General features: G+C 58.9%; 3 protein-coding genes across 3 annotated transcripts; all 3 read left to right on the forward strand.

The window, feature by feature from the left end:
* Positions 1-1,279: 1,279 nt before the first annotated feature.
* LDBPK_340670 (proteasome regulatory non-ATP-ase subunit 11, putative) lies at positions 1,280-2,209 on the forward strand (the record flags this gene model as incomplete). Its single annotated transcript, XM_003864184.1, has 1 exon — positions 1,280-2,209. One exon carries the CDS (start codon positions 1,280-1,282, stop codon positions 2,207-2,209), a length of 930 nt encoding a protein of 309 aa, XP_003864232.1.
* Positions 2,210-5,288: 3,079 nt separating this feature from the next.
* On the forward strand, positions 5,289-8,084 carry LDBPK_340680 (hypothetical protein, unknown function; the record flags this gene model as incomplete). Its single annotated transcript, XM_003864185.1, has 1 exon — positions 5,289-8,084. One exon carries the CDS (start codon positions 5,289-5,291, stop codon positions 8,082-8,084), a length of 2,796 nt encoding a protein of 931 aa, XP_003864233.1.
* Positions 8,085-10,422: 2,338 nt separating this feature from the next.
* LDBPK_340690 (ATP-binding cassette protein subfamily C, member 8, putative) lies at positions 10,423-16,689 on the forward strand (the record flags this gene model as incomplete). The annotated part of the gene is made up of 1 exon (XM_003864186.1): positions 10,423-16,689. One exon carries the CDS (start codon positions 10,423-10,425, stop codon positions 16,687-16,689), a length of 6,267 nt encoding a protein of 2,088 aa, XP_003864234.1.
* Positions 16,690-19,148: the final 2,459 nt, after the last annotated feature.

Raw genomic sequence — 19,148 nt, forward strand, 5'->3', positions numbered from 1 at the left:
GACGGTGTTGCGTCGGTGCGACCTGACACAATAAACACGCTTGCGCCATCCATGTGAAAGGCAGGGTGTCGGCGTGACTCGGACGCATCGCACCCGGCCCTCACACTGCCCATTGGTGGAGGGAAGGAGGGGAGCCTGAGGCACCGCGAGTCGAGACTCGGCAGAGTTTGAGACAGAGGCCGCGCTCTCAGACGGCTGAGCCGGCGCACTGCTGTAACGTATGTGTTTACCGCTGCTTTGCACCACACGAGGTGGTGGGCCTATGGCAGGCCGGGGAGGGGAGGGGAGTCGAGTCGACCTCGTGTTGTATGGCAGAGAGCGGAGGCGCTAGAAAACAAAAGGTTGCATAACAAACGCATAATCTTGCATGTGTGTGTGGGGGGTGGGATGCGCCGATGTTCGCCTCTCCTCTCCTCTTCTTTCTCACAGCCAACCTTTTGTGTTTTCTCCCATGCCCAAGTACGTGTTTGTGTTTGTGCGCGCCGGTCTGTAGCACAGCCTCAGCTACCACAAGTCTAAAAGTGCTCACTGCTTCTCCCTTCTTTCCACACTCTCGCCGTTGCGCGCTGGCTGGCGGAGTCTGGGTACTCCTGTGGGAGTCGACAGGGGAGGGTAGACGACTTTTCGGGCAAAAAAACGGAAATCTGCGACAGCTGCGTCCTCACCCGTAATCGGGCCCCTCCTCCCTCTCTTCCTAACGCGCATAGCTCCGCACCGGAGATGTACGCCATGAGGGCTCCTCCTGGTGTTGCTTCTGCTCTTGCCGCCGGCGACACCGCTCCTGAGGCCCAATTCGCCACCTTGCACAAGTACGTGTGTTCTCCATCTGCCTTTACTCTCTTGCTCTTCTTCCTCCTTGTGGGCTATCCTTCCTCTCGGCGGTGCGAAAGAGAACGCGCTGCCGACGTGAGCACAACACGCACATTGAAGCGCTGTGTGACTGGCGAAAGTCTGTTCTTTTTCTCTCTCCCACTCCCTTTCCCGTCTTTCTCAAACGCGCGCGCACATCTGCCGAGTGTCGCAACCGTCAGCATCACTGCCGTCGTTGAAGCGATCTCTTTGATTTCGTTTAGTTTGCTGTTTTACTTTTATTTTTCCGCGTTTCTGCGCTCCATTCCAAGTGCGCTGCCGTGCAGGATTGTATCCCCCCCCCTCCTCCACGAAGCGTGCCTCTGCTCGCCCACCCATCCCAAGCTATCCCTCGACTCCTTGCGAGCTTGTAAACGCACACTCTCGTCGCACAAGCGCACATACATACACACAGGGGTGCAGGTACAAGATGGACCCCTCGGCCTTCGGAATGATGGCTGGCCGCGGCATGGGCCGCCAGACTGAGGTGCGCGATGCCCGCGACACTGCGGAGACGATTCAGATTTCGTCCATCGCACTGCTGAAGATGCTCATTCACGGTCGCGCCGGCGTGCCGCTGGAGGTGATGGGCCTCATGATTGGCGAGGAGATCGACGACTACACAATTCGTGTGGCGGATGTCTTCTCGATGCCGCAGACCGCCACGGGTCAGTCCGTCGAGGCGGTCGACCCGGAGTACCAGGTGCACATGCTGGACAAGCTGAAACTGGTCGGTCGTCACGAGAACGTCGTGGGGTGGTACCACAGCCATCCCGGATTCGGCTGCTGGCTGTCCTCGGAGGATGTGATGACAGCCGCCGGCTACGAGAATCTGACCCCGCGCAGCGTGTCGGTCGTGGTGGACCCCATCCAGTCTGTGCGCGGCAAGGTGGTGATTGACGCCTTCCGCACTATCCCCCAGGAAATTATGGCTATGCGGGCGATGGGTGAGTACGTGGAACCGCGTCAGGTGACGTCGAACATCGGATTTCTGTCCAAGCCGTCGGCTGTGGCCCTCTCCCACAATCTCAACCGCCAGTACTACAACCTACCCGTCACCTTCCGTAAGAAGAATCACGAGTTGCGGCTGCTGCTGAACGTGTACCGCAAGGGCTGGCAGGAGGGCTTCAAGTTGGAGAAGGCGAAGGTGTACCAGCGGGAGACCCGCACGAGCATTCGCGAGCTCATCTCCCTCTCAAAGCAGGCGGAGAAGTACATAACGCAAGGACGCGACGAGGACGATCTCGGCAACGTCGGTCAGATCAACGCCATGTCTCACCTGCAGATGGAGGCGGAAAACGTCATCCACCGCAATCTTAACCAATCCATCGGCGCCATGATCAACGCAGTGGTGTTCTGATATTTCATTTTCCCTCTTCTCTTCACCTTCCCTTGGACTTCTTTCTTTCCTGTTGCTGTCATTGCGTCCTTGCGCGACGGGCTGCAATGATTGTCTGTGTGTATGTGTGTCTGTGCATACCTGGTACCTTGTGGAGCCAAGTATATCTCTGTGAGTGTGAGTGTGCGTATAGGGCGACGTCTACTGCCGATGTGTGTGAGAGCATGCGGTCCGCTTTTTTCTTGTCTGTGTGGGAAATGCAAAGGAGAAAAATTATATGCATATATAGACTTGAGCTTGCCATGAGGTCACCAATGACCCTCAACATACGTGACAGCGAGTGCGACCATAATGGAAGAAAAGAACACCAGCATCTCTCAAGACCTGCTATTTCTTCCTTTTCTTTCAGTGCTCGTCTCGTTTCCTGGCTTGCCGCGAAGTGCTCAGAAAGGGGACGTCGCAGAAATGATTTCGAAGCCGCGCGCGGGGCCGAGAACACAGAGCAGCCGCAGTCATGGAAAAAACAGCATCTGCTTTCTCCCTCGCCTCCACCGAAACACCCCTATCCTCCCCATCTTTCTCTACCACTCCCTTCTGCCCCTCTATCTCTGCCTTTCTCTCACCAGCAAGCATTCACTATTTTTTTGTTCTCCGTCGCACGATCTCTTCCCTTCACTCTCCCGCACTTCCATTCTGATGGCGAACGAACGAAAAGGCCCTTCAGCAGCCTCTTCCCTTCCCAGTGTTCGTCTTTCCCCCTCCCCAACGTACTCTCTCGCACCTCTCCTCCTCCTTTCTCCTCTTTGCCTCTTCCTGTCGCTGGCGACATCGCCACTGTTTCACTGTGCAGCTCCCCATCTACCCCCTCCCCCTTCCTTGGGTGAGGCCCCTCTTCTCCCCTTCCCTTTGTGGTGGTTTTCTCTCACACATTCATTGGCGGAGAGGAAACGCCTCAGCCTATCATAAGCCCAGTCTGTCTGTCTCTTCTCCTCCTTCGTGGCTTCTTATTCCCTCGCCGCTTGCTTCGTGTGTGTGTGTGTGTTGTCTTGTGATTATTCTGCCCTCTTCCTATCACCGCTCTCTCGCTGCTGTGTTATACACCTTTAGTAGCATCCCCCTCTGCGCATCTCGCGCTTTCAATGTGAGCGTGTGCGCGGCAAGGCCGACATGCTTTGTCTTTCTTGAAGGGAGGTGTGGGGGAGGGGGGTGTTGTTGCCCTCTTTTCGTTCGTAGTTTCCAAGCCATGTTCAGCCACGGCGAAGGGAACCAAACGCAGGAAATGAGGCCGTTCTCGCTGAGTAGGTGTGCGTGCGCGCCTGATTATCCTTTTGTTGTTGCTGCTGCACATTTTCTGTGCATGATTCACTGTTGTATTTTTGTTGACACTTGAGTCGTAATTACTTCACACATTTTTTTTGCCCCCCCCCCCTCCCCTTTGCTTCCCCTCATTCGCCCTCTATCGCGTCGCTGTCCGTGCATGTTACCCTTCTGTGTGTGTGTGTGTGTATCATCTCTTTTCTATCGGTCTTCCCCACCCGAGGTCACGGTAAGAAACCAGCAGGCGATGCTGGCCACGCTGCTTCAAGTAGCGATGTTCGTGAGCGCTCCTTACTCAGCGTACCTCGTACTGCTACCCGTCGCTAAACAACGCAGCAGAGCCCCGCTGCGTCGGTGCGTATATTTTTTTCTCGTGGTGGCTGCGCTGTTCTCTTATCAGCTCGTCTTGGTCATCTGCTTTTGCTCTCATCTTTTTTTTTTAGTGTTGTTGGTGGCCCGAGCGGTGACTTTCCCGACAGTCGTGACGAAGGGAAATTCTGGTGAACAAGCAGAGCTGAAACGGCCTTGAAAGGGGCTCATCAATGAACATCCGTTACTACCTGTGCTCACCTTCAGCTCTCTCACACACTCATTCCGTCCCCTCGGATAGCCGCATGGCTTGTTTTCCTTTCCACGTTAATCTTTGTTGTCTATGGAGCCGCCTGCCGCGCCCGCATTCGCCTCGAGTTGCAGGTGAGGGCCTTTCCCTACCACTTCGTGTGTAGAGCTGCCACGCCACAAGCCAGAACAAGTTGCCAAGCGTCCAGAGGTGCTCCGCGGGCATTCAAGGGTGTGTGCACAGCTGTTCTCCGATGACCAGGTGAAACCCCCAACACTGTTTTTCTTCTCCCCCCTCCTGGGTGCATGTTGGGGGATATGTGTGTATGCCTACCCTCTCGAACCCCTCTTTAACTCTTTTCTTCCCCCTTCCTCATTTCCGCTGAGAAGCCTCCGGCGAAAATTCGCTCTCACTGCTTCCCTCCCCCTCCTCCCCCGAGTCTGCGCCACCGGACCACCAACTCAGCGACACACACTCCCCCACCCCTTGGTCCCCTCAACGCCCTTCTTTCCTTTGCCTTTTCGTGCGTCGGTGCCTCTCCCCCTCTCGTGTCCTCATTGTTCCCACTAGAGGCGCAAGCGTTTTCTGTTTTCCTGCTTTCGCCGTCCATTGAAGCCCGTCTGCGGCTTTTTCTGCCCGCTTAGACGCGGCGCATTTCAGCTCCACGCACTCGCCGTCAGGGCAGCGCATGGTCCGCCAATGCCGCCTCCGCTTCGCAAGCCGTCACTTGGGCCGCAGGGCCAGCGCACATTGCAACGCAGCAGCAGGCCGGCGCCCCCCTCCTCCCGGTCACGCTCGCCCTCAACGTCGTCCAATAACTCTGACGATGATTTTGTGTACGTTCTCGGTCACGTCAAGAGCACCGAGGAGGCAGTTGAATGCATCCGTGCGGTGCAGCAGCCAAAGGAGAAGCACCAAGGACGGTTCTTGGGCGGCCTCGGGGGCTCTGCGAAGAGTCTTACAGAGCTCGTCACAACCTCGGAAAACAGATACCCTGCATCTCGAAAGATGAAGGGAGAACTGCCGGCGACGATGGAAGAGTTCTACGAGTCTCCGCGCTACACCGTCTCCCTCACTGCTGCCCGGGAAGCCCTCTTCTCTGACGCGCTCTCTGGCTTTCACTCCTACGTAGCACGTGAAGAGGAGCAGTGTGACCAGCTGTGCACCTACGCTACTCAAGGCGGCGCTGTTCGCACCAGCGCCATCCCGTCCCCCTCGCCTGCCATGACGCAGGAGTGGAACACGACACTTGCCGCCTCCTCAGCATTGCCCGCCAAACCCGCATCCATGGCTGTGAAAGTGACAGGTGTAGTTGAAGAGGGCCACGCGCAGGTCGCGACTCCCGCTTCTGCTCTGCCACCAAACAAAAGACCCGAACGCACTGGCGCTCCATCCACCGCTGCAGACCCAAGCATTCCCTCGCCGTCCGCCGTGCCAGGTCCCGCTCACACGTCTCTACGGGCCAAGGCTGCTTTCCCGCCGGGTACCGTCGCAGCGGAGGCTGTCACCGCGGCAGTGGCAGAAGGAATGGGATCCGGCTCGCCGCGCGTTCCCGCCTCCTACATGTTTCTTATGCGCAGTCGTGACTCAGAGGCGATGAGCCCGGGCTCTTCGCCGGCGCCTGCCGCGACGCCGCACAGCGTCACCCTTGAGAGCCCGGAGTTTCCATCTTCAAGGGACTCGCGTGCGAGCGGCAGGACAACAACAGCTTCCGGACAGGCTCCAGGCCCCACCACAAATTTTCATGTTGACGCCGCTGCCCCTGCTGCTGCGGTGGGTAAAGGGGCGAAACAGCTTCCCGCGCCTCTCACCCCGGCCCAAGAGACCGAGCGAGCGGCTAAACTTGAGGCGATGTGGCCGTACGCGCTCCTGCAGAAGGCGATCCACCATCACGAAAGTGTGCCGGTTGTGTTTCGCTACCGCTACTCCCCAGATTTCGAAGAGACGATCGACGAGAACAAGAAGCGGCAGCAGCAGCTCGATCGCGCGCTGCGCAAACATCACTGGCTCGCCGGCTCCAGAGGTCTCACACACGCGGAACGGCAAGAAATATCGCGCCGCTTTGCGGACCCGAACGCGCTGGCCCACGAGTGGCTGTACGTTTGGGAGCAGTTTGAGCGTGACATCCCCCGCGAGACCCTCTTGGTCGAAGACACACCCTACCACGACGCCAGCGATGCCTTGGCGGCCATCTTGAGCTACGTCGAGTACGGCTACGACAGAAGCCAGCAGCATGTGAAGAAGAAGTTGGCCGCCGCATTGGCAGATGAAAAAAACGGCGATGCTGCCACTACACCCGCGGCGACTGCGGCGGCATCATTAGGCGCTGGCAACTCCAGCTCCAGTCCGGCGTCGAGGAGAGAGACGACCTTGTTGGAGCATTTTTTCTCCGCAAGCACGGCAGCCCTCAAGGGTGCGGTTGTCAAGATGCGGGCGAGCCTGCCGGACTTTGTGGGGGATCCTCTCCTCTCCGTCTCCGGCTACAACCCTGCGCTCTATCACGCCTCCCTTCTCTTCCCCACCGATCCCAAGGCGCGAAGTGAGAAGATCTTCTCTGCAGTGCGAGAGGTGGTGCTGGCCTCCCAACAGTCCTTTATGGGGTTCCCGTACCAGCTGTTGTGCGAGCAGGTGGGGACGGAGCGGCTGGGGCTGGCACTGGAAGCACTGGAGAGGGACCAGGCGGAGGTGGACGACCTGGATGAGGAGGCGGAGGCAGAGAAGACAGCGCAGGTGACTCCGGTAGACGCAACGCACGAAGAAGGGAAGGTGACGGCTTCTGGCAGTGGTGCATCGGCCTCTATCCCAATCGAAAAAACAGCAGAGGCGGAGCCCGCTGTGAAAGAGATCACCACCTCAATGCACTCATCTCTGCACGGCTCACGTGTGCTGCGCATCTACCATAGTTTTCCCTCCCCGACAAGTGTGACGAACAGGAGTGGAAGCGACCATCGCCACCGGCGGCACACCGTCCACGTTGTTGACGAGTGGAACGTGTCATCCTCCTCAAGCCGCTCCTCAGACGCGGTCCCCTCTTCACTTTCGCTGAACATCTCGCCGGCAACGACAGCACCACCGCCTCCGTCAGAGGCCTCGGAGGAGTCCACGGAGGAGAAAGAGCAGCCGGTGCGGAAAGTAGGCAAGCAGTCAGCGGCAGTACTGGACGTCCTTCCGGCGCACTGCTTGTCAGAGGAGGCACGGCGACGCAAGGAGACCGTGGCGCGTCTCCGCCGAGAGCGGCGTCGTCGCAGGCGCAAACAGCTGCCTCTGTTGGTTGGCGAGCCGCGTTCGCACGAATTCGCTGCCTTTCTGGACATTGTGCGTAGCCGCGTCATTGCCAAGCAGGTGAGGGAAGAGAGGAAAGAGATGGAGCAGCGGCGACGTGAGCGGGTGCAGCAGGTTGTGAAGCGGCAGTGCGAGCAGTGGGGTAGTGCACCAGCGTCTCGGCAGGGATCCCGCCCAAGCTCTCGTCCAGTTCCCTCTGCCTCCCTCGATATGATGAAGCAAACGGAGGAAGATCCTTTAGCGCCGACCGCGCAGCCCGCAGACACCGCCATGGCACCCCGCAAGCTATTTCACGAAGATGTCGAGGGCTCCGCCTATCTGATTCCCACCCGTTCCGCCTCTGCCACAATTGAGCCCCCTTCGCGCTCTCCTCGCTCGCTACTCTCCAGTACTTCGATGCGAGAGGTATCGGTGTCGCCCGAGATGCGCGGGATGCGCATTCGCCTCTTCTTTGACGACAAGCGCAACGTGCCTGTCGTCGTGGTGAACAAGCTGTTCCGGCTGTTCACAATGCCGGGGCTGCGCGGCTTCACATCCTCCGACGACGACACCACAGAGGCGTTGAACGAAGAAACAGCAGCGAAGGCAGCCACGGCCCACCCAAGCGCTCCTGCGCGCAAGTCTGGTGCTGGACGCGCAGGCAGCTTGGAGAAGAGCGTGCTCCTCCTCATTCAAGTTCAGTTTTCGCTCTTTTTGCAGGAAGATGCGGAAGTCAGGTGGAAATGGTGGAAGCTGTAGGGAAGGGGCGCGGCGGTGGGACCTGAGCCCCCGTTCTCCCTCACTCATGCCTGGCTCGCAAAAGGGTTGTCGCCCATGTGTCCTCGTCTCCACACACACCCAGCTCCTGAGGACCTTTTGTACGGGTATGTGTGTTCATGCACACAGCTATCGACCTTGCAGAGGCGCTTGCTACCCCGGCCTGTCTTCTTCCCCCTCCCAGACCCCTCCGCCGCGTCATTCGCATCACGTTTATGGAGGGAAAATACCCTTTCGAATTCTCCGGCACTGAAGTGTCAGCCGTGAGTCTTGGTGTGTTGGGGTGCGCGGAGCTTCGGATGTGCCTTGTGTTTGCCGGTGTGCACCACGTCACCTGGATGCGTACGCCTGTGCTTGACCTTTCGATTCCCTCTCCTCCCACACCCCCTCTCTCCAAGGAAGGTGGCATTTTTGTGGGCCACCGGATGCGTTTTGTGCTCGTGCCTGCTTTGTTCTCATTTCAACCACGTGGGGGAGTTTCCGTGGGCGCAGAATATACAAACCGGATCGGCCTTAGGGAAAGTGGTGTCCTGGAGATACTCTCATGGGCACTGGCCCACGCACGCACCACCGACGCGCATATGCGCCCGAGCTTGGCCACGCAGACGGCGATGATGGTAAGGATTTCTGCGCCTGTCCATCGAGCACTTCCTCCGTTTCTTTCTCGATGCATACCGCTGCACTCTTCTTTAAAGGGGAATACGCGAGCGTACGTTTTGTGTGCCCAAGCCTGCCGCCCGCCTCCTCACCTTCACTTGCCCTCCCCCATCCCCCAAACTTTATTACGCTGATGTCCTCTCACGAGCCATCCCTCGACACCACACGCGCGCACACTGGCATGTATGTGTCTTTTTTTGCGGTCCTCACATTCGCCTGCTCGGTATCAACGAGCCGAAATACCGCATCCACACGGAGAGCGTAGTGAAGTACCTCACAGCTCGCCCACAGGCCTGCCTCAGCACTAAATCCGAGGCGCACAAAGCGGGCCAAAGCACACTTGGGTTTCTCTACGATTATCGATCGCCCCCCCCCCTTTCCCTTTCCACTACTCTCAGGTGTAGCCCCTTCTTTTCCTGCTTGTTTTCTTTTGTTGGGTGTCTGTTTATTATCTCTTTCAGGGTGGAGGCAGGCAGGGACCTACCGGTTGCGTGTGGCGGCAGCGTGGAGTTGCGTGGGTGTGGTCCCACTCGCTAGCGAGGCCAGCGTGTGCATTTCTGTGTGTGTGTGTGTGTGTGCAAGCGAGACCGTCAAAAACAATACGAAAGGGAAAGGTGTTGCGTGCAGCGCGGTTTCTTGTTCTTTTTCTTGTGCTCTCAGTCTCGACATATATATATATATATATATATGCTCCACCAGGACAAGGTGAAGACGCGAAAAAGTTCCTTGACAAAAGACGAAGTGGAGAAGGCGGCGAAGTTTGCCTCCTGTGTTAAAGCCGGACAGACTCTGACAAGCACAAAGAAAGGGGGCTTCTCATTAGATCCTTTGCTCCGGTGCTGTCTTGGCGTTCGTGCAGGTGTCTCTTGTCTTTCGAAGCGCATGCTTCAGCAACACCCATCGCTGTCCGTTTTGTTCCTTTCTTATTTTTTTTTTCAATCATCTCGTTGCCGTACTGCTGCCCTCTCCCTCTCTCCTCTGTGGACTTGTGTGTGAGTATTGTGTTTTTTTTGTTGTGTATTTGGTATTGTACTGTATGTGTGTGTATGTGTGTGCTAGATAGTGTATAACTGTTCTTCCTGGCGTGCCAACGCATTACTGCTCTGCCGGCGCTTGCCATACACGAAAGAGCCTCCCTTACACACACATACACACACACCTTTGTTTCTTGTCGTCGTACAACTGGCAGGTGCTGAGGCTCATCGCAAGCGGAAGAAATCAAAAAGAAGAGAAGCACCTAGGCGAGGGAGTGCGATTTGGTGTGGCCCGTTCTCTGCGAGCTTTTTCTTGTTAGCTCTTTTGTACCCGTTTTCGCTCGTTCTCTCTCTCTCTCTGCGTGTGTATGTGTGTGTGTGTGTCTTTATCACGTTGTTTTCTGTCTTTTTTGGCCTTTCTGTCCACTTTCCTTTTCACCTGTTCTTTTTTCTTTTGGGGAGTAGGGGGGCCGTCACTCCTCCCCTCCTGGGCGCTCTCCTTTCTCTCCCTTGCCGTTTGGTCGTGCTGGCAACCTCACTGTGAGGGAGTTCCCGTGACAACTCAGAGTAGGTAACAAGGTGCGCTTCGCTCTCCTCAGGCTCTGCCTCTGACACGCATCTACCACTCCGCATTCCCGTGTGTGTGTGCTTCACCACAGAAAAACACAAAGGAGCGGAGGAGTGGCAGAATGGGAAAGGCGCCTGCCATGCCAAGCAGTACCTTGACGGGCGCTGAAGTCAGAGTATCGCGGAGTCGCGCCACCTTTCTCGTGCATGGTGTGCTGCGGCGTATCCCGGGATACGCCTTCTTTCTGATTCACCTGTGCTTTGTTCACATTCTGTGGGGGCAACTGGTGGACCAATTCTTCAACGCGACGATCACTTTCACGAGTGCCAACGTCACCAAAACCGACCTGGCCAAGGAGGCATTCATTCGTGTATGCAACAGAATTTGTCGGTCTGTAGACCAGACACTGCTGCATGGACTAGTGGATGTATTGAAGACGAAGGGCGGCACGGGAGCGACAGGCGCGCTTGCGGCGTCACGAGAAATTCTTGCCTTTTTGTGGAAGTCTCCGTCTAGCATGGTGCTCTTCTTCGGGCTTGCATTCATCTGTCTCAACAGTGTACTCGCTGCGTTGCGGCTCTTCACCGGTTTCCTCAGCAGCCTCACAGCGCTGTGTAGAAGTCGACGGCAGCTGGAGCGGAGTGGCTCGCGGAAGCCAGTGCCACTGCACATCACCGTGCGGTATGGCAACGGGTATGACAGCATGCTTCGTTTCGCTCTGGCTGCTGTCGAGCTGGCCTGGTTCATGAGCTACCCTGTGTTGAACTCGACAGAAGCCGCGAAGAGCGCTGCGGACAAGACGCGCCGCGTGCCTGGGGCAACGGAGCCGACGTATGCTTCTCTGCGTCAACTGCAGGTGCGTCATCAAGCCATCGCCAGCTTTCAAATCGAGGCCTCGCTGCTTCTCCCTCCGCAGCTGTTCGACTCAACAGCCGACGCCATCGCCGCTGGCGCATTTGTGATCATATTCGTGAAGGTGGTACTGGGAGTTGTAGTAGCGCTGGATGCGCAACGCCTCTTTCACGCGCTTGTCGGGGTGCGGCCCCTTTTCATACCCAACGGGTGGGAGCGGTGTCCCGTATGCGGCGCTCTCTGGAAGCGGTCCCGCAAGGCCACCAACGCGGTTCACCTGTGCCCCAATATTTTCACTGCCACACCGTTGCTCTCAGGCTGCTCTCCTGGCATGACAGCGTCGGACACGGAGGAGGAGGAAGACATGCGAGGGCAGGTGCTGGGCACGGTAAGGCGTGGCGTGGGTGACCGCAGGCGCGTTGGCCCCCCAACGGAAGCAGCCCATCGCCCCGGCGACGCCTTTCCCAACCCGAACACAGCCTCGTTTGCCTCGTTGGTGACGGACAGCTGGCTCAGCCCTCTCATGAACTTCACTCTGCTCTCCCCCCTCAACACCTTCTCGCCTCCGCCCTTGTCCTCCATCACCGATGACGGACGTGGTCATTGGCGCGCACTGCTGCGTGTAGTGGACCGACTGCCGCGACTTCCACGCTCTCTTCGCACGCGAGACACTATCGACGAGCCAGCGTGGACGCTGTGGCAGCGCCGACACGAGCCTGCTGCTCGCGGAGAGGTTAGGTGGTTGGAGCGCAGTTTTATGGCCATCACAGAACCTATCCGCCGCGTCCTGTTGCATGCCTTCGCAGTCTTCTTCCTCCCTCCCTCCGCGCGCGGAGCGGACACCCGACATGGCGAATGGGGTCCTGTCCGGAGTGGCTCGTCGCTCTTTCGCGTGTTTCTGCGCCACCCCAGCGGCCGTCAGTTTGTGCTCGTCTGTGTCCCGCTGAAGCTGACGCAAGACCTGCTGTCGCTGCTGGCCCCGCGAGTCGTGAAGTCGCTGGTGGCCTTTCTGAAGGAGGTGAGCACATCGAACATCAGCGTACGTCAGAACTACCTCGGCCGCGGCCTCCTGATTTGCCTGAGTCTCATTCTAGTCGTGTCGCTTCAAGCTCTCTTTTTCCAGCTGTACCTGACCCACCTGTATGCCTCCTGCCTCAAGTCCGCCTCTGCATTGAAGACGTTGTTGCTGCGGCAATCTCTGGCAACGCCATTGGCGTACACCGGTGGAGGCAGGGGCGGTGGCGGCAAGAGGGCCCCCATGTCACCGTCGGCATCCGACATCCCGCATTCCCCCACTCGCCCGAGTGAGAAGAACGACGGGAGAGTAAAAGATGCGCTGTCCTTGTCAACGGCAATACCAACAGCTGAGGAAGTGACCACCACCGCTACGCTATCACGCGAAGGCGAAGTCATGTCGCTTCTCACCGTCGACATCACCAACTGCGCCGACTGCCTCATCTTCTTGCACAACGTGTGGGGCCACCCCTTTGTGATCATATCATCCTTGATGAGTATGTACACATACGTCGGGCTCTTCTCTACGCTCGCTACGTTTGCCGCTCTCATCGCGCTGATCCCCCTGAACCGTAGCAGTGCCGCCCGCGTGCGCACAGCGCAGCAGCAAGCCAAGAACAATGAGTCTCGCCTCAGCGATCTCACCGCTGCCCTCTCGTCAATGCGCACAGTGAAGTCCATGGCACTGGAAGAGTGCCTCGTTGGGCGTGTGGAGGAAGCCCGCGTGAGAGAGAGTGATGGAACGAAGCTCGTTGGACAAGCAGAGAGCGTCGCTGCGGCGCAAACGGAGGTGACAACGTTGCTGGTCGCGCTCGTGTGCTGCGGGTCGTACCTTCTCACTGGTGGCGTCATGGAGGCGGCGGTGTTGGTGCCGACGATGGCGGCGCTGCAGGTGATGCGGTTCCCTGTCTGGACGCTGCCGCACCTCTACTCGCAAGTTTCTCGCGGCTACACCTCGATGCTACGCATCGAACGCTTTCTCTCCGAGCTCGAAGCCGGCGAGAACGCCAGCACCGCCTACGTGGAGCATCGCCTACGTCAGCAAAACGGCGAGGGTGCGGCGAGAGACGTACAGCCGTCGGTCGCCGTAGCTGTGAGGGCGGGCGAAGTGCGATGTGAGCGTGGCACATTCGCATGGAACACGCAGGCAGCCGTGGCAGATCAAATCGCATTCGACAACGCGCTCTCCTGCAACTCCCCGAAAGGGTCGCGCGGCTATACCCGTTCACCGAACGCTGCGTCCAAAGAAAGTGACAGGAGAGGGGAAGAGGATGCCCCTTCAAGTTCTATGCTCAGCGCATATAGTAGTCCGCGGGAGAGCGGCTCTCGCGCGGTCGTTCTACACGGCATCACCCTCAACATCTTTCCCGGTGAGTTTGTCGTGGTGCATGGTCCCACAGGGTGCGGGAAAAGCGCCCTGCTACTTTCCATGCTGGGAGAGCTGTACGTCATGCCGAATGGCAGTCATGCCACGAGCACGAGAAGCACAACAGTAGCGTCATCGGAGACAAGGGCTTCGTCCGATAGTCAGGGATTTCAGGTGGGCGGCCGTGTGGTGTACTGTGCCGAGGTGCCGTGGTTGCGCCAGGGGACTATGCGAGAGAACATTCGCCTCGTCTCCGACGACGTCCCCGAGAGCGCGACGGAGAGAGAGTGGTACAATCGGGTGCTCGAAGCCTGCGCCCTCAAGAATGACATCAAGGCGCTGGCAAAGGGTGATCGCACCATGGTGGGTGAGGGTGGCTCGAAGTTGTCGGGGGGACAGCGCGCGAGAGTGGCGCTAGCGCGTGCTGTGTACCGCTACAGCGAGACGGACGTGTTCATCTTTGATGATGTGCTCTCCGCACTCGATGTTGAGGTGCAGAAACACATCATTGCGAACCTGTTCCATGGACTCCTGTGCGCTGGCGCAGGATCCTCCTCCGCCGCGCAGCGCCGCACAAAAACTATTGTGCTCGCCACACACGCTGCAGTGAGTCTGCTGATGCCAGATCGCGTGCTCCATCTGTGGCCAGATGGCACACTGCACGAGGACATGACCCACCAGGCGCCGACGGAGGACCAAGTGCATCAGCAGAAGAGCGCGTGGCGCAACGCGACGGCGGCGGCGGCGACAAAAGAGCAACGACGGTCTATTCAATACCAGGCTGCTGGCGCTGCGGCGGCGGATTTGTCGACGCGCCAGAACGATTCCACTTTTCCTCCGTCCACAAAGTCGAAGCCGGTGGCAGAAACATCACCCAAGTCGTCATCGGCGCCATCCGTGCGACCGCCTGCGACCGGCATCGATTCCCTTCTCCCACGCGCCGCGGATCTGCGCCGGCTCTTCATCGAGTACATTGGCGGCGGGCGGCTCCTGTGGTTCTTTGTGCTCAGTGTGTCCATGCAGCTTTTCCGGACGCTGATGGACAACTGGCTGGGTGTGTACATTTCCCTCTACGATAAGCGCAATGCAGCCTACGAGACCATTTTGCGCAGTACTAAGTCCCAGCGAGCGCGCAAGTTCATGCTCGACATGCTGTCTCTTGTCGTCCTGCGAGGCGACAAGGCTACGCCGGCGCCACCACCGCCACCGGTGGTCCCCGTCTTCACCATCTTTGGTGTTCCTGTTGTGTGGCGCAACCCTTTTGTGCTGGACACTGTTGTCGCGCAGTTCCTCGGAACGTACGCCTTCATCGGCTTAAGTGCCGCGCTGCTGTCGATGATCCGCACCGACTACTTTTTCCGCTCGTATCAGCGCATGGCCGACGCGCTGCAGCTGCACGCAGTGCGCAAGTTGTTCAAGGCCCCGGTCTCCTACTTCGACCGCATTCCATCCAGTCGGCTCTTGCAGATTCTCAGTCGCGATCAGGAAGTGGTAGATCGCGCCCTTGGCGAGTCGGTTCAGCTCATCTTTCTAACAATTCTCCAGCTCTTCGGCATGGTGTGCTTCAACGCTATCCACTTCGGCCCTTTCATCGCTGTGCTTCCGATATCCGCGCTTCTCTTCTACCATCTGACAGTTCGCTTTCTATCCTTCACCAAGCAAGTTCGCGCGCTGGAAGGTGTGCTGCAGAGTCGATCAGTTGCCGTCATGAAGGATGCTGTGAACGGGGCAATCACGATTCGAGCCTTCGGTTCGGTACTGCAGAACCAGCTTGTGCAGGAGATGAACGAGGCACTCGACGCTGTTCACGTCGCCGCCAACGCCGGCCTTACCGCGGATCGCTGGGTTGCCCTGCGGCTGGAGTTTGTCGCCCTTGCCTTGACTTCAGCGCTCGCACTCCTTTCCGTTCTGACGGTGTGTCTGTCGGCGACGACGTCCGCCGGCAGCGCGGCGTTTGCCGGACTGGGCATCATTTCCAGCATGACCGCGTCGCGCTCCCTGTCGATGCTGTGCCGGCGCTTCGGCATGTTTCAGAACCAGTTCGTTAGCGCTGAGCAGCTTCTGCGCCTCGAGGAAGAGATACCAGAGGAGGATACACCAGCAGCCGCAGAGGGTTGCAGCGATGATGAGTCCTCGGCGTCGGAGCAGCGCGCCGCCACGGAACCGGACACGTGCCTGCTGCTCGATGTACGCCACCTGTGTGCGAAATACCAGCCACAACTTCCGTGGGTGCTGTCGGACATCTGTTTCACGCTGCGCCCGGGCGAGTGTGTGGGCCTGATTGGCCGTACAGGCAACGGCAAGTCGTCCCTCTTCAACGCCTTGCTTGGGCTCATGGATGTCGTGGAGGGTGAAATCCGTATTCCTGGAGCGCTTTTTTCTTCCTCGCCAAAGTCAAAGGCACGACAACTCAACGCGATCCATCTCCCGCAGCATGAGCTTCGCAAGAACTACTTCCAGCTGGTCTCTCAGGAACCGCTTCTCCTGCAAGGCACATGTCGCAGCAATCTCATACTCGGCCTCGATGACGGCAGTGCCGCGTCTCGGGAGGCATCTGGTGAGCCGCGGGTCACAGTTGACGCGGAGGCGCTCGACGTGCGTCTGAGCGCGGTTCTGCGGAAGGTGGCTCTCGATGAACTTCTCGAGCCGTCGTACGCCGTGCCAGCCCCGGGACAGCCAGCCGTAACTGGCAGCGACGGTGAGGTTGCGTCATCAGCAACCCGCGACGCGGCGGAGTCCGCCTCTGACTCTACCGCATCGCCAACCTCTACCGTCGACGTCGCCACCCGCGCGCTGGACCACGTCGTCACCGCTGGTGGATCAAACCTTTCCGCCGGACAACGCCAACTGTTGTGCCTCGCCCGCGCTATCCTGCACCGGCCACACGTGGTTTTACTGGACGAAGTTAGCTCACGGGTGGACCGACGCACGGATGACCTGATCCAACGAGTCATCAAAGAAGAGATGCTATGCCGCGGTGGTAAGGACAACGGCGACAGCAGCGCCGTGAAAAGCGGCGTCCTTCTCATTGCACACCGCCTGGAGACTATCATGTCCCTGTGCGATAGCGTCATCGTCATAGAGAAGGGCAGGTGTGTCGCGCACTTGTCAAAAGAGGAGGTCAACTGTTTGGAGGACTTGGAGTCGTACCTCTGAGTCGCACACTGGGTCCTGGGTGATGGGCCGCTTGTGGATATCTTTGTGTGAAACGGGAACAAAGACTGAGTGATTTGCTCTTGCTGGGTTTGAAACCGCAACTTGAGGTTGGCAGAACCGGCTGCCGCGTACCTGCACAGTGTCCCCCCACCAGAGCACACCAATTAGCGCCATGTCAGCTGTTTTGTCCTTTACCGCCTGGGAACGCCGTTGGCACATTTACTCGCCTGAAATTGCCCAGTCGTCCTTAACTCGGGGCGGGAGGCCGACACTCCAAATGACCTTGGCCCGCGTGCCCCTTGCGACTCGCCCTCGCCCTCCAAAGCCCGCACCCCCCCCCTTTCTTGCCCCGCCGCCAGCATCCGCGCTGGCCGCGGGGGCGCCGCCAAAGGGCCCCAGCCCCCAACGCCACGCCGGCAGGAACACACCGCGGCGCCAGAAAGACGCGCCACCGCCGCCGGCAGCCGCCCGACCACCCCCCCCCCAGCACAGACCTGGCCCCACCAGGCGCTTTTAACGAAGGCGCCACCCCGGAGGCGCGCGGAGGGCAAAACGCACACCACCAGAACGAAAGGCCCGGAAACAACCCCCGCGCCGAAGCCCCAAAAAGCACAACCAACCACACCAAAGCAACCAGGGAAAAGGCATACCTGATAGAGAACCAAAGCAACCCCACCGCGCTTACCCCTTTCAGAACCAACGACGCAAACCTCACCCGCCGCGCCCCAGGAAACAACTTTGCGAAGAGCCTTTCCCCCCGCGCAACCGCACCAACGAAGGTTTGGCGGAGACAAGCCCCTTCGCACAAACCTCCCCCCGTACGCCTTTGGGTGTCAACGCGCGAAATAAGCTTTTTTTTGCCTTTCTCGCTTAACAAACTAAGTTTTGACAAAAGGGAAGTGAAAACACAGCCCCACACACCATTTGCCCCACCGACGTGGCTGAAGTAGGAAGCCGCAACTTCGCACCCATTCATCTGCCAAAACCCCGCGCCACCGCCAACCCTTTGCGGCAAACCCCGCGCCCCACTAGACCCCGCATGACCGTGGGAGCCCGGTCGCTTGGGCCCCCCACACCCTGCCGGGGGATCCCCCGAGAACACACGAAAAACGCGCGGCCCGACGAGAAAGCGCCCACCAGAGGGCCGCGCCGCGCCGCGCAGGCCCCAACCCCCAAACACACAGGACCCCGAACCCAACCCGCAACAGCCACCCGGCCGGGCGCCCCAACGAGGGGACCAACAGCCCCCACGCAAGGAACGGCCGCCGGCCCGGCATAGGGAAAGCCCCCCGCACCGCCCCAAGGCCCCGAAACCGCGAGCGCCTGGCACGCTGACGAAACGGCGGGCGAAGCCCAAAAGCCCCACAGCTAACCCACAGGAGCATGATTTTCCACCGCCGGCACCCCCCCAAAGTCACCGAGAGCAGAAACCACAACGACGACCTTGGTTTAGAACAAAGCCGCAACCCATAAGCGGAATTTGCGGTCTGCTGGCGCGTGGTTTCCCTGGAAAGGCGTGCGGCCCACAGCCCCGGCAAGGGCCAAGACACCCCAAGCAGCCCCCCCCCCCGGAAGGCAGGAAAACGAAGAAAGACCCCCAGCCGCAAAGGGCCAGACGCCTGGGCAACCATTCGGGGGGGGGGGGGCGTTTTCCGGCCGTGGTTCCCGCCAAGGCCCTCGGCACCACGGGGGCCTCCGATTCATGAAAAAAGACCGTTCGCCCCACGCGCTTTAGCTGCCCCGAAAAAGCCCATAAACACCAGGGGGCGCCGGGATTTTCAAGAAAAAAACAAGCTTCGCCAAACGCCGTAGCCAGGTCCACGAAAAGGCCCACCCAGCAACGCCCCGCTTACAAAAGCCCACCACCCCCACCCCGCAAAAAAGAAGCCAAAAAGGAAAACGAATTTTATCCCCAAACCAGCAAAATTATCGCGTGCAAAACCAAGAACCCTGGGAATATCATGGGGTCACCCCAAAACCGGCAAAATGCCTTCACACCGGGGAAAAAGTGAAAGCCCCCCACGGCCACACCCTTTCAAGATCCATTACCCGGCAAAAAACGCGCCTGGGTCCTAAAAACCTGTGTTTTGTCGTCCTTGGAAAACCTTTTCGCCCCTTGAAATTTTCCGCCCACCCCCGTGCGCCACTGGAAAGACTTCTTTAAACACAGCTACCGCCCCCAAACATGGAAAAAAAAACAAGTGGGCGCGGCATCGCGCTGTGTATCTGCCACTGGTGCTGCTTCAAAGCACCTTTTTTCCCGCCGACCACGGTCTGCTTAATGCGCCGTGAGGGCCGTGCGTGTAAGAAGCATCGGGGTGGGGGCCGTTTCCGGCCGCGCATGCTGGCGTCGAAGATCTTGGTGTATTTGCGTTCGGCCGGGGGGTCGCCGTTGGCGGCGCGGCCGCCCGGGTTTCCCTTCTTCCAAATCCGCCGTTCTTTTTCACCCGCCGCCGTGC

The sequence above is a fragment of the Leishmania donovani genome, chromosome 34 (assembly GCF_000227135.1).
Source record: "Leishmania donovani BPK282A1 complete genome, chromosome 34".
NCBI classification, from domain to species: domain Eukaryota; phylum Euglenozoa; class Kinetoplastea; order Trypanosomatida; family Trypanosomatidae; genus Leishmania; species Leishmania donovani.